The 12,891-nt window shown below is 40.5% G+C and overlaps 1 protein-coding gene and 1 pseudogene across 2 annotated transcripts in view; one reads left to right on the forward strand and one right to left on the reverse strand.

The window, feature by feature from the left end:
* Nucleotides 1-781, forward strand: part of LOC103736981 — a 1,383-nt pseudogene extending 602 nt beyond the window's left edge.
* Mcu (mitochondrial calcium uniporter) overlaps nucleotides 1-12,891 on the reverse strand; it is a 193,352-nt gene that overhangs the window by 18,470 nt on the left and 161,991 nt on the right. For both annotated transcript variants that reach the window (XM_008836623.3, XM_008836622.3), the window contains exons 4-6: nucleotides 12,517-12,621; nucleotides 4,096-4,256; nucleotides 1,776-1,979 (exon numbers count right to left, since the gene is read on the reverse strand). In XM_008836623.3, the coding sequence (XP_008834845.1) occupies nucleotides 1,776-1,979; nucleotides 4,096-4,256; nucleotides 12,517-12,621 (470 nt within the window). The remainder of the gene's footprint in view (nucleotides 1-1,775; nucleotides 1,980-4,095; nucleotides 4,257-12,516; nucleotides 12,622-12,891) is intronic.

A 12,891-nucleotide genomic window follows, 5' to 3' on the forward strand; every position in this document is an offset into this window, starting at 1 on the left:
TATTTTATGTGTATGAGTGTATTGCCTGCATGTATGTGAGTGCACCTGTGTTGTGCAATGCTGCGGAGGTCAGAAGAGGGCTTTGGATTCCCCGGAACTGGAGTTAAGGACGGTTTGTAGCTGTCATGTGGGTGCTGGGAATCGAACCTGGGTCCTCTGCAAGAGCAGCCAGTGCTCTTAACCACTGAGCCGTCAAAGCTTCTTTTATTCTTGTACGAATTTCATGAAGTCTTCTCACCAAGGGTACCCACACCAGAATTTCCAGGAAGAAACAGTTTTTTAATGCGATTTTCCCAAATGGAGCAGCATATTGTATGGGACATATGAATTCTGACTGTTGGTACTTGTTTTCTTTGGATTTCCCAGAGAGCCAAGTAATCAATCAGCCAGATCAAACCCTGGAAATTCTGATGAGTGAGTTTGACCCAGCAGTTATGGACCAGTTCTACATGAAAGATGGTGTTACTGCAAAGGATGGCACTTGTGAGAGTGGAATTCATGACCTGATACCAGGTTCTGTCATTGATGCCACACTGTTCAATCCTTGTGGCTATTCGATGAATGGAATGAAATCGGATGGAACTTAATGGACTATTTGCATCACTCCAGAACCAGAATTTTCTTATATTAGCTTTGAAACAAACCTACGTCAGACCTCCTATGATGACCCCCGATCAGGAAAGTTGTGGAAGTATTCAAGCCAGGAAAATCTGTGACCACCTTGTTTATTAATCAGAGTTCTAAGCATCGCACAGTGCTTTCTTCGCCCCAGTTTTGCTAAGAAGCAGCAATAACAGCAGAGTTGATTAAGAAAAATGAAGAAGAAAAAATGCAAAAAGAGAAGACACGTAGAAGGTGGTGGTGGTGGCTGCTTTCTAGATGTTGAAATTGGGGGCCATGCTTTCCATGACCACCACCTCATAGTTGAGAAAGCCCTAGGTGTAATGATAGTGTAATCATTTTGAAGTGTATGCATTATTTATTATATCAAGGCATTAGATATCTTGCATGAATGCTTTCTTCTGTGTTGAGGTACTCTATGCCACTCTTGCTGTGAAATTGAAGTGCATGTAGGAAAAAAACTTTTCCTTTATGAAACTTTACAACTCTTGTGAAAACAATTCAATTTGGTTTATGCACAGTGTAATATTTTTGCAAGTATCATCCAAAATTCTCCACAGTCAAGACTTTTGTCCTCACTAGATGTCGCCCTCAGCTAACCATCTGGGACTGTTCTATTAAATTGCTGCCATAATTTTATGTCCAGTTACCTCCACTTTCTAGAGCATATTCTCTACTAATGTTAATAAAATCAAATTTTTACTTCAAAAAGTTATTTATTTTTATTTTATGTGTGTATGAATGTTTGCCTACATGTGTGTAAATACACTGTGTGGGTGCAGAGCAGAGGAGTTCTGGATGGATGGTTGTTAGCCGCCATGTGGTTTCTGGGATTCAAACCCAGGTCCTCTGCAAGAGCAGCCTGTGCTCTGAACTGCTGAGCCATCTCTCCAGCCCCTGATATGACTCTCTCTCAATGGCTGAGATGCTCCATGAGGGCAGCAGCCATGCCATATACTTGCCTCTCTATCATTAGCACCTACAGCAGTGCTGATACATAACTGACACACGTATGCACATGCATGGGTGTACAAAGGATCAATCAGTGAGCACTTAAAGGGAACTGGTCTCAGAAAGAATGTGAGAAAAGAGCACTACAGTGACCACCAAACTGTTCCCATTTCGTAGAAAGCTATTTGGAGTGGAATGCTTACCTGGCGTGTCATTACAAAATATGCATACATGGCCATGGCACTTCCATACGTGATAAAATAGGTGACCGGCTCCATGATGTCCCAGGAATACTCCCACCAGGTGAGCCGGGCCAGAATGCCAAACTGTGTGGCCATGTAGGCAAGGCCACCCCATAGCACCAAAGTGGTCCTCTTCTCTGCTTTTCTGCTAATTTCAATTCGAACCTGTTGGGCACATAGGCACAATCATAAGCACTTGATATGGAACCAATTTAAAACTCTTATTTAAACTGCCTATGTCCACCAAAGATATGGCTTGATCAAGACACAAGTTAGATTCAGTTCTAGTAAAAAATAATTTGTCTTCCTAAATAATACCTGTAGTATTCACTGAGAAAAACATCTTACAGAACAATGAAGGTTTTTATGCAAAAGTTTCACCCTGGAAGGAGGTAAAAATATGGGAGAGGATTTGAATAGCTCTTCACAAGCACAAGGCCACCTTCTCTGAAAGGGGAGATGAAAACAGCAACGGCTGCTTACTGTGTGCCAGATGCAATCTACTATCAGCTTTAGCTCAAGTATTTTTCCAGGGGCAGAACAAGAGAGTGAGTCGGCACAGATCAGAATCCACCTGAGCGGCTGTGTTCAGAGTCCAGATCTGCAAAACACCACTAACTCCGTTCCAGAGTAATTCTGAAGATTTAATAAGGGAATGCAGGCACTTAGTACAATTCATGGCATGCACTAAATAATACATGGCAATAATTTTAAGAAATCAGAAAAGGCACAAAACTAAAAGTATTTTTCCTTTCCTCAATCTCAATAATCTAATGTCTTAAAATGAAGAGTCATATGCTACATACCAGTGTTTGGTCAGTGATAAACTGTATGTGGTTCCACAGGACAATGATGGAGCTAAAAAATTCCTACCACCTAGCAACAGTATAGCTGTTATAACATCCTAGCACAATACATGACTCACATGCCAGTAGTGAAGCTGGTGTTAAAAAAAAAAGGCCTGGGTCACTGAGTCACAGGATAGGGCAGCATGCACAGCTGAGTGTATCTGCACGATTCTTGATAATAAACAATCACACTACTGCCATATGTTTTTACCAGACTATGCTTTTTCCTATTATTTTAGAAGCCTACTGTTATACAAGCTGCAGCCTCACACATCATAGATTCACATCTCCAACTGTATCAAGAGGCCATGCTGAGTGACTGACCTATGCCATGTAGGTTTGTACAAACATACTCTATGAGGTTCTCATAATGAAACCTAGAGACAAGTTTCTCAGAATGTGCCTCCATCATTAGATGAACAGCAACTGCGCTGAGTCATGCTGAAAAATGCAGAGTAATATCACTATAAAGCCTTCTGAAAAGGGCAAAGAGAGAGATCAGGGGTTGGAGAGATGGCTCAGGGGTTAAGAGCGCTGTCTGTTCTTGTGGAAGACCCTGGTTTGAATCCCAGCACCCACATGGTGGCTAACAACCATCCATAATTCCAGTTTTAGGGGATCCAACACCATCTTCTCTCTCCTGCAGGCATTGCGAGACACGGGTGCACTTACATACATGCAGACAATACATGCATATACATAATACAAAAACAATAAATAAAAAAGAAATCAGTTGTGATCCCACTAGTCCAGTAGGACTTATACCTTCTGATTTTTTGTGTACGAGTATAAATCTATACAGGTATGTGAATAACACATCAAGAACTGGATCGTGGGGGCTGGCAAGACGGCTCAGTGGGTAAAGGGGCTTGCCACCAAACTTGATGACCTGAGTTTGAATCCTGGGTCTCACATTATGGAAGAAGAGAAGTTGACCTCTGAGCTCCAACACATGCATGTACCCCCTCATCCCAATAAATAAATGAATGCCACTTTAAAACAAAAAACTGGACCATAATATTCATACTGTTTTCGGATTTACTTTCTATAACATGCCATGAGTATTTTCTATAGTAAATAAGGGCTACATAATCACTTTGAATATAGTATTACATACACTATTTGCTTATAATTTGATTCACTATATTCAGCTATCGTGACTAGCAGTTACCCCAGTCTTTGTATTAAAGGTGGCAAATCTGGTGAAGGGCAGTGCAAACGGACCTCAGAGCTCTCAGTCCTTTAGCAAGTTCCAAGCTATTCCCTCCTAAGTGTTTTTTGGCTTTGATTAACATTTTTCTCTATGGTTCAGACCCATAGGTGGGTGGGCTAATATGATGGACTGGGCCCAATAGATCAAACTGAGAAGAAATAGAATCGTGTACTGGAAAAAAAATCCAAATAAATCAGAAGTCTGAGTTTTGACTTTTCACCTTCTCCAGGGGAGCCAGCTGCTGCTTGAGGTCCTCTAGTCTCTCGATGAGCTCCCTCTCCTTGTTTAGCTGGTGCTGCTCGATGCACAGAGTGGTGTAGAGCTGCTGGACCAGGGTCTTCACGTCGTTCAGTGTGGCTGCATTTTCATGGCTTAAGAGGTCTGAAAGAAAGAGGTTTATTTATTAGCACAAAATTAAATACCTTGGGTCAGAGAGATGGCTCAGTGGGTTAAGGCACCTGCTGCCAAGCCTGATGACCTGAGTTCAATCCTGAGGACTCACAGCGTGGAAGGAGAGAATCAACTCCTCAAATCTGTCCTTTGATCTCCACATGTGCAACATGGCAAAGTGTGCCCATAAACACAGACTCACTCACACAAAATAAATAAATTAAAATGCAACAAAACCCAGAACACCTTAAATGGAGATTTGTTATTCTGGGACCATTAGACAATGGCAAGGTTACAAGACATGTCCATCCATTACAGGAATCTTTCAGCATTAAACTGACTTAATGGTTCTATGGTTCTTTTTTAAAAAAGAATTGCCTACAAATCTAGAAAATAAATTCTTATGTGGGTAACTCAATCATTTTGAAATCAATATTCACCATTTTTATTCTTAGAAGTCAAAATATGACAAACATGGCCATGGCTGAGGGAAACATTAAGAAAAACAGCAAATAAAACCCCTCCGTGTTGGGATGTGGCTCTGCAGGGGGTGTACCCAGCATGTGAGACCCTGGGTCTGATCTCCAGCACTGTAGAAATAATAATAGTAACAGCAGTCAGACAAAGACAAAAAAGCTTAAAGTAAATGTTCAAAACTAGTAGGAAGGTTTAGGATCAGTGTGATTATATGTCTTATTAAAATGCTAGTCTGTAATTTATCTGTGATTCTGACATTCTAATTGATTTCCTTCCCCTTTAGAAGAAACTCCTGAGGGGAAAATGTACACTATTTCAAATTTTGGAAATGTAAAAATAAAGTATCAACATCTAATAACCTTTAAAAATTTTTTTGATTTATTTTTATTTTCTGTGTATGAGTGTATTGCTTGTATGTATGTAAGTGCACCCATGTCATACAATGCCCACAGAGGCCAGAAGAGGGCACTGGATTCCCTGGAATTGGAGTTATGGACAGTTGTTAGCCACCATGTGGGTGCTGGGAACCAAACCTGAGTCTTCTGCAAGAGAAGCTAGTGCTTTTAACCACTGAGCCAGCTCTCTAGCCCTGCATCCTAATGATCTTAATGCCTATGTATTTCCCCCTAGCACACCAACCAACTTTATTCAGTCTTGTTCTGAAAAGTCTGAGAATAGTCGTTCGGGCCTCAATAGCATGCAGTAAAAGAGCAAAGTCATGAGAATGAAAAGGTGAAAGATTAAATTCCTTGATTCAATTTCCTTTATTGCAAGTACTATGTGTTTCTAGAAATCTAAAAATGCATTTTGAGTCTCTAATAAAAATCCAGCTGATTTTGACTGTAAAAAAAAAAAAGGCACCAGATACAAAGCATTTCTTTTAGACTCTTATTATTATCTTATTAGTACGATAATTTGTTAGTATGGCATAAGATCAGGTTTTTCTTCTCTTTGCTTTTCCTTTTTCTCCCTTCCTCTCCTTTCCCTCCTCTTCTTTTCTCAAAGTATTAGGGACTGAACCTAGCACCTTGCACATACTAAGCAAAGACTGCCACTGAGCTACAGTCCAAGTCCAGATCAGTTCTTTCCTAAATCAAAATGAGGTACAGTGAACAGTAACCACATATTTCAAATATTCTTCAAGGATGTCTTCTAGTATAGTTGTCACATAGATTTAACCAGTGAAGAAACTGACATAAGGGTGGGAAATTGAGTTAGAGCAGAGCTGACATAGTAAAGTGTCCAGCACAGCACCCCACACGCTTCAGTAAAGGTGGACGCAATTACTGAAGGCAGATACAGCAAGAGCACCACGAGTCCTAGAAGTCGCCTACAACACAGGGCCTTCTTTGCAGCCAAGCTGCAGCTCACACTGGCACACCTTTACCAGTCAAGGACACTGCAGTCTAGCAAGTCCAGAATGTTGGCAGGGAGCAGCGGAATCCAGGTCTCCTGACTCCCAGGCCTGGAGCTAAGGGATCGTGTATCTATTGTGACCATCTTCATATTTCCCTTGTAAACTCAGTTGTCTTTTGAAAAGATAAATCCTTAAGTTGATACAAATTATCTATGGCTAACAAATCCTTTCCCAAATATTATTCCATGCTATCTTTGAGAACCAGCCTGAGTAAGCTTTATGTCTACAATTTATAAAGGAGGAATTAAAGTCCAGAGGGATTAAGATTAAGAAACACTTTAGGCCCAGGCTCTGAGCTAGTCATTATAGAAGGGGCGGTGGGAGATAATCAAGTAAGAGGTGCTTCCTTCCTTGAATGAGGTCTAGTGATGACATTTACAAAGCTGCAGAGAGGGTAGTGAGTGGGAAAGATCTAGCAACGGCTTTCCTTCCTGCGCTATGCCCCTTTTTTTCTTTTTTAAATTTAGTCACATTTTCACTTATTTCATGTGCACAGAGCAGGGACAACCTGTGGAAGTTGGGTCTTTCCTTTGGGGTCAGGGGACTGAATTCAGGTTGTCGGGCTGGGCGGCAGGTGCCTTTCCCCGCAGAGTCATCTCATCAGCTCTTTTACCCTCTTCTTGTCCACGCCAGCTATCACTGCCCTGGTTATAGTGTATTTTCTTAGATGTCTAAGGAAGAAAGAAATGGAGGAAAGAACCGGAAAAACAAAAATCTTTTTTTCCCTTTTCCCAATGAAGCATGGACCTGTTAGAAATAACCAAATATGTCCACACAATCACAACCCGAGAGTTTAAAATTGGAAATGAGGTTGGCATTTGTTTTACAAAACAGCAAGTTTCTCTTAGAATATCATTAAAAGACTTCTTAGTTTAAAAAATAATTGTCAGATTATGGGCTCTATTGTATGGAATTAATAAATTTAGAGACAGAGTCTCACTATAGACTCCGGTTGGCCTTGAATCAATCTCATGCTCCTCCTGCCTCCACCTCCTGAGTGCTGGGATGGCAGGCGTGCACCGCCCTGCCAGTGCAACTCATTTGTTCTATCAGTCTTGTGCTCACTTTGACAGCACATATATCAACCTTTTCTTTGGTTTCTGGGTCAATATTATAAAGTTCCTTCTTATTCCAAGGTGGAGAAACACTCCTAGCACTTTTATTTCTTTCAGGTCCTTTAATATTTTTTCTTCCTTAAAATTTAAGTTTTGACCACATACCCTCTGACACAACACTCCCCCAGCATATACCTGCATAAACATCCAAAGCTATCTGATGCTGCATGTAAACTGCAGCAATAGATGAAAGCAACACAAAAGTCCCATCAGTAAATTGTAAAATATACACAGTTAAGTGGCAAGTGGTATATATTCATACAATGGGCACCACAACAGATGTGAAAAAGCAGGAATTCTTTATGTTACAGACATGTTAAGACATTCACATACTTCTCTTATGCAAGAAAAACAGTTTAGTTAGGTTTGTATACCTGGTCAATCTACAAAATGGGTAGAATGTTTCTCAGAACACCCTTTTCTGTGTGATTCTGAATCAGGGCTGACTGAAAGAGAAATTCAGGTGGGATTTTGGGAGGCTGAAGGGAAACAGAGGCTTTGTGCTCTAGGGTGTTGAGGTTGGGAGTGAGGCAGATGCAGAGGTGTCTTTACAGGGGCTGCATCCACTGCATCTCCTGCTGTGTTGGACTCTGCCATCTGTAGTGTCTGTAGGTCAACAGCAAACTCAGACTCACAACTAGACACAGCCTTCTAATAATGTCCTGTCCAACATGGGAGCCACTAGCCACCGGCTCCTATTTATTTTTAACTGATTATCTTAAATTGACAGTAAAAATTATATATTTTATCATGAATGTTATTTTGAAATATGTATACTCTGTCAAATGACTAAATCAAGCTAATTCATATATTTATTATTCCACACAGGTTTGTGATGAGAACACAAAATCTACCCTTAGCAATATTCTAGAATATAAATAGAACATTGGTGTGTACAAGTCACCCTACTTGAAGTTAATTCCTCCTGAAATTTTTTATCCTTTGACTAATATTTCTGTAACTCCTCATGTGTTAAATTTAAATTAATTAAAAATCCAGTTCTTCGGTCACAGCCAATCTAACAGCCACTACACTGGATGGTACAGAAATGAAACATTTTTTTTTGTCCTTGGGACTGTCAGCAACATATTCTGTTCCAAAGGCCAAAAATGTCAAAAGTATTTGGGAGGCTTTTATCTAATCTTTAAAAGATTTTAGGGTTACCTCTTCAGAAGGGGGAAGTTCCAAAGGCCAAAAATGTCAAAAGTATTTGGGAGCTTGTATCTAATCCTTAAAAGATTTTAGGGTTACCTCTTCAGAGGGGGGAATGTTGGAGGGGAGGAAGTGGGCATGGATTTGAACAAAACACTTTATATGCATGTATGAAATTCTCAATAAAGTTTTTGTAAAAGTTAAAAAAAAGAAATGAAACATTTTTAATATCACAGAAAGATTTTGTTTCTGGTATTGGGGGTTGAAGAAGGCCTTGTGACAGAAAGTTCTATTTGACAACACAGAAGAATTTCTTTACTAGTAAAGCATTCCATTGGGGGTCTCCACTTAAAACTGCACATGCACAGATTTCCAGATTCCCTAGTGAGCTATGACTTATACCAAGGTATTACTGTTTCATAATCACTGCCTCTTCTCGTTTTCCAGGCTCCCCTTTCAGACTCTTTCTTCTTCAGTTACATCTACAATTGTACATGGTCTTCTTCCGTGTGTGTGTGTGTATGGGTTTGTGCACGTGAATGTGGGTACATGTATGTGTATGCTTGTGGAGACCACAGAATAATCTCAGGTTTCATCCTCAGGAACACTGTCCAGCTCCTTTGAGTTAGGGCCTCTCATTGGCCTGGAGCCCCAATTAGGCTAGACTGGTTGGCCAGTGAGCCCCAGGGATCCGCTTAGCTCTACCTCCCCAGTGCTGGGTATACAAGTGTGTGCCATCATGCCAGGCCTTTTTAATGTGAGTTCAGGGGACTGAACTCAGGGTGTCATGCTTGCCAGGAAAGCACTTTACTGACTTAGCCCCCATCTTTTATACACAGTATTCACACGGCTCTGCTTCACCAACTGAAATATGGCTGATACAAACAGCATGTATGGTATGCTGCTATTTGCATAAAATATGTATATTTGCTTGTGTGAAAAAAAGAGCAGTTGGAGAACAGGTAGAAGACGATTATGCAAGATTCTTTTAGATTTTGGGAGTTGAACCTTATAAATGTGTTAACTATTCTCAATAACAACAAAATAATGCACAATGAAACAGCAATCTAAATAGCAATGAAAAAATGGAAAATGCTGTTATATATTTCACAGATATGCCATTCTAGACCTGGCTGTATATACAGTTATCGAAACTTCTGATTATGCCTCAGTAAAGCCCTGGTGGACACAAGAGTTTATGCTTTACTTTGTCAGGATTTCTTGACAAGGAGATATGGCTTGTCCATGGTTGAGTTACATATGCTTCACTAAGAAAGCAGTGGCTGGGGCTGGAGAGATGGCTCAGCGGTTAAGAGCACTGGCTGTTCTTGCAGAGGACCCGAGTTTGATTCCCACCACCCACATGGTGACTAATAACATCTATAACTTCAGTTCCAGGGGAATCCGACACTCTCTGACCTCTGCAAGCATTACACGACACGGGTGCAATTACATACATTCAGGAAATACACTCATACACATAAAATAAAAACAATAAATAAGCCGTGCATGGTGGTGCACGCCTTTAATCCCAGCACTTCGGAGGCACGCTGTCAAATTAAGACCTTTGGTTTGTGACATTATATGTGGAAGCTCACTTCTTTCCTGAGTGCCACGCTTCTCTCATTCTGGGCTTTTGGAGTTAGAGGAAGAACAAACAGGATCATTTAAGATGCCATGATGAGCTGATATTGATGGTTTTGACGTGAGAAAATGGAGGAGATTGAGGAGGGAGAAAGGCATCTCGGGCAGAGGAAAAGTAAACCAAGAGAGATGGCAAAGAATAGAACTCAAAAGAGAGCAAAGGAAAGGGGTGGAGAGAAGGCAGTTGCCCCGTCAGAGGGAAAGGGCTAAACTGATAAGGTGGATGTGCACAAAACTATGGAAGTACTTAAAATTTAGGCTTTTACTCTGAACTTTCTCTGTTAGATTCAATTCTTCTTAAAAAACTATTATTTTTATTTTATGCAGATGAGTGTTTTGCCTGCATGTATGTAAGCTTACCACATGAAAGCATACCACTGCTGACAGAGGCCAGAAGAGGGCATTGGATTCCCTGGACCTGGAGTTACAGACAGTTGTTAGCTGCCATGTGGGTGCTGGGAATTAAACCTGGGTCCTCTGCAAGAGCAGCCAGTGCTCTTAACCACTGAGCTATCTCTTCCAGCCCTTAGATCCAATTCTTAAGAGCAGGGTTAAAAAGAGAAGTCTTAGGGGATAAATGGAAGGAGCAGTGGTAGTGGAGGGGGCGTTAACAGCAGCAGTAAATGACAATAAATCCCAAGGACAAAGAGAGACAAATGGTTCAAATAGACATAAGACAAAACTATATTTTAGAGAGCTACTGAGCATCTGTACTGAGCAGAACTACGCAGAATTACAATGGAGCCAGGATGAACAGAAAAAACGGGTAATTCTGAATCAAGGATTTTGTTTTAACTTTTTTTTTTTTTTTAAAGAGAGAGCATTGAGATGTTATTCATCTTGGTTATTGAGTCTTTGGGTATGCTCTTGAAATGTTCACCTGAGTTGAACCTCAATTTGTTTCCCTGATATAAGAAAGTATATGTAAGTCAAATTCCTAAGGACTATAGGAAGCCCTAAAGACTTACTTTTTGAGTTTCATAATGTTGAGAAGGCACTATTCACTAGACAGAAACCACACTACTCATTTTGAGATTTTTATCTTTTCCAACACTAATGATGTACAGTACAATACGCTCTTCCCATACTGGGCAGCGATCTTAAATTGCTGCTCCTAGTCAGCTGTGATATGAGGCTAAGCACTCAGTAATCCACAGGACACTGCTCCGACTGACATTGTTTCTTGGATATACTGGGTTTTGTTTTTGCATCCCATTACGTCCAAAAAATGCCCTTCTGTATGTTGTACTTGAGATCATCAACATTTCACCATGAAGTAGGCCTTGTGTTAGATGATTTTGTTCAATCACATCAGATGTGCTTATGATCTAATACATCTAAGGTAAACTAAGTTAAGCTGTGATCTTTGAAGTCAGGTGTATTAGATGCATCAATATTTACAGTATTTTCAAATCCACTGGCCTCATTAACCCCACTATAAGTCAAGGAACATCTGTACACTAATTGAATTTCAGGCTGCTGAACTTAAACCATCAAAAAACCAAAATGATTAAGAAAACAGAGATGTCCTTTATTTAAAAAAATGATTGCCTAATATTATTTTCAAGTTGTAAGAATGAGAGGTCACCTCCATGATGGATGGTATCCCTCTAGAGCTGTAAACTAAAAGAAATATTTCCTTAAAAAACAACAAACAAACAAACAAATAAAGGGCTGGAGAGATGGGTCAGTGGTTAAGAGCACTTGCTGTTCTTCCACAGGACCCAGGTTCAGATCCCAGCACCAACGCGGCAGCTAACAACCGTTCATGTAACTATAGTTTCAGGATACCTAAACCTCCTCTTCCGGGCACTGCATGCATGTGCTACACTTACATACACACAGGCAAACACTCATACACACACAAAATAAAAATAAATAAAATATTAAAAAAAAACCGAAAACAGGGCCGGTGAGATAGGCTCAGTGGGTAAACACGTCTGCTGCCAACCGAGCCTGGTGACCCTCAGTTTGATCTGTGGGATCCATATGGTGGAAGGAGAGAACTAACCCCCGTAAGTTGTCCCCCTCTGATCTCCACAAGTGCGGTGTGGCATGCCTCACCCCCATTCTGTGTGTGCACATGAATATATACAAATAAATAAATGTAATAAAAAACCAGAGGGAGTGAGAACAGTAGGACATTTAGCTTAGGCAAAGGGAAGAACCTTAAGACATTCATTTATGTGAAATTGAGTGACAACACCAAGTTAGCAAGCATTCCTTCCAGGATCTAGGCGGAAATTCAGTGTTTTAATACACCAGCCAGGTGCCAGGTGCCAGGTGCCAGGTGCCCTTTGAGCTCTCGAGCTGAAGTGAAGTCCAACTGTATGCAAAACGTAATGTTTGAATATTGTCCTTTTCTTAAGGTTATCCAAGAGAAAAACTGAAGTTTTTCCAAAACCCTTCCCACGTTTTTTAAAAACCTGATCAAGGCTGTTTTTACCTCTCTTTGGTGGCCGTACATGATACGTTAAGTCGTTGATGACCAGCTTAAAGTCATCAAGGAGGAGGAGATCTATCCCTGTAGAGGCAGCAACTCGAACACCATCTGTGAAAAATTTAAATAACATTTGTCATAAATCCATAGTTATTTAAAAGTAGTCAGAAAAAAAATCTACCTTCACACTACATTTTTAAATGATCATTTTTAATGATCAGTATGTGTCAGTTAATTTTTTTTGTCTCAATTCTCAGTTCTGTGCTAAACAGAGTTCAGGTGACTGATGCTCTTAGGGTTTCTGTTTTCCCCTAGCTGTGCCAGCAGTGGAATACTGGCTGGTCATAGATCTTCAGGTGTCAGCTGCTATCTGAGGCCTCT

This window comes from Nannospalax galili, unplaced genomic scaffold (assembly GCF_000622305.1).
Source record: "Nannospalax galili isolate Female #2095 unplaced genomic scaffold, S.galili_v1.0 scaffold1437, whole genome shotgun sequence".
Taxonomy (NCBI): Eukaryota; Metazoa; Chordata; class Mammalia; order Rodentia; family Spalacidae; genus Nannospalax; species Nannospalax galili.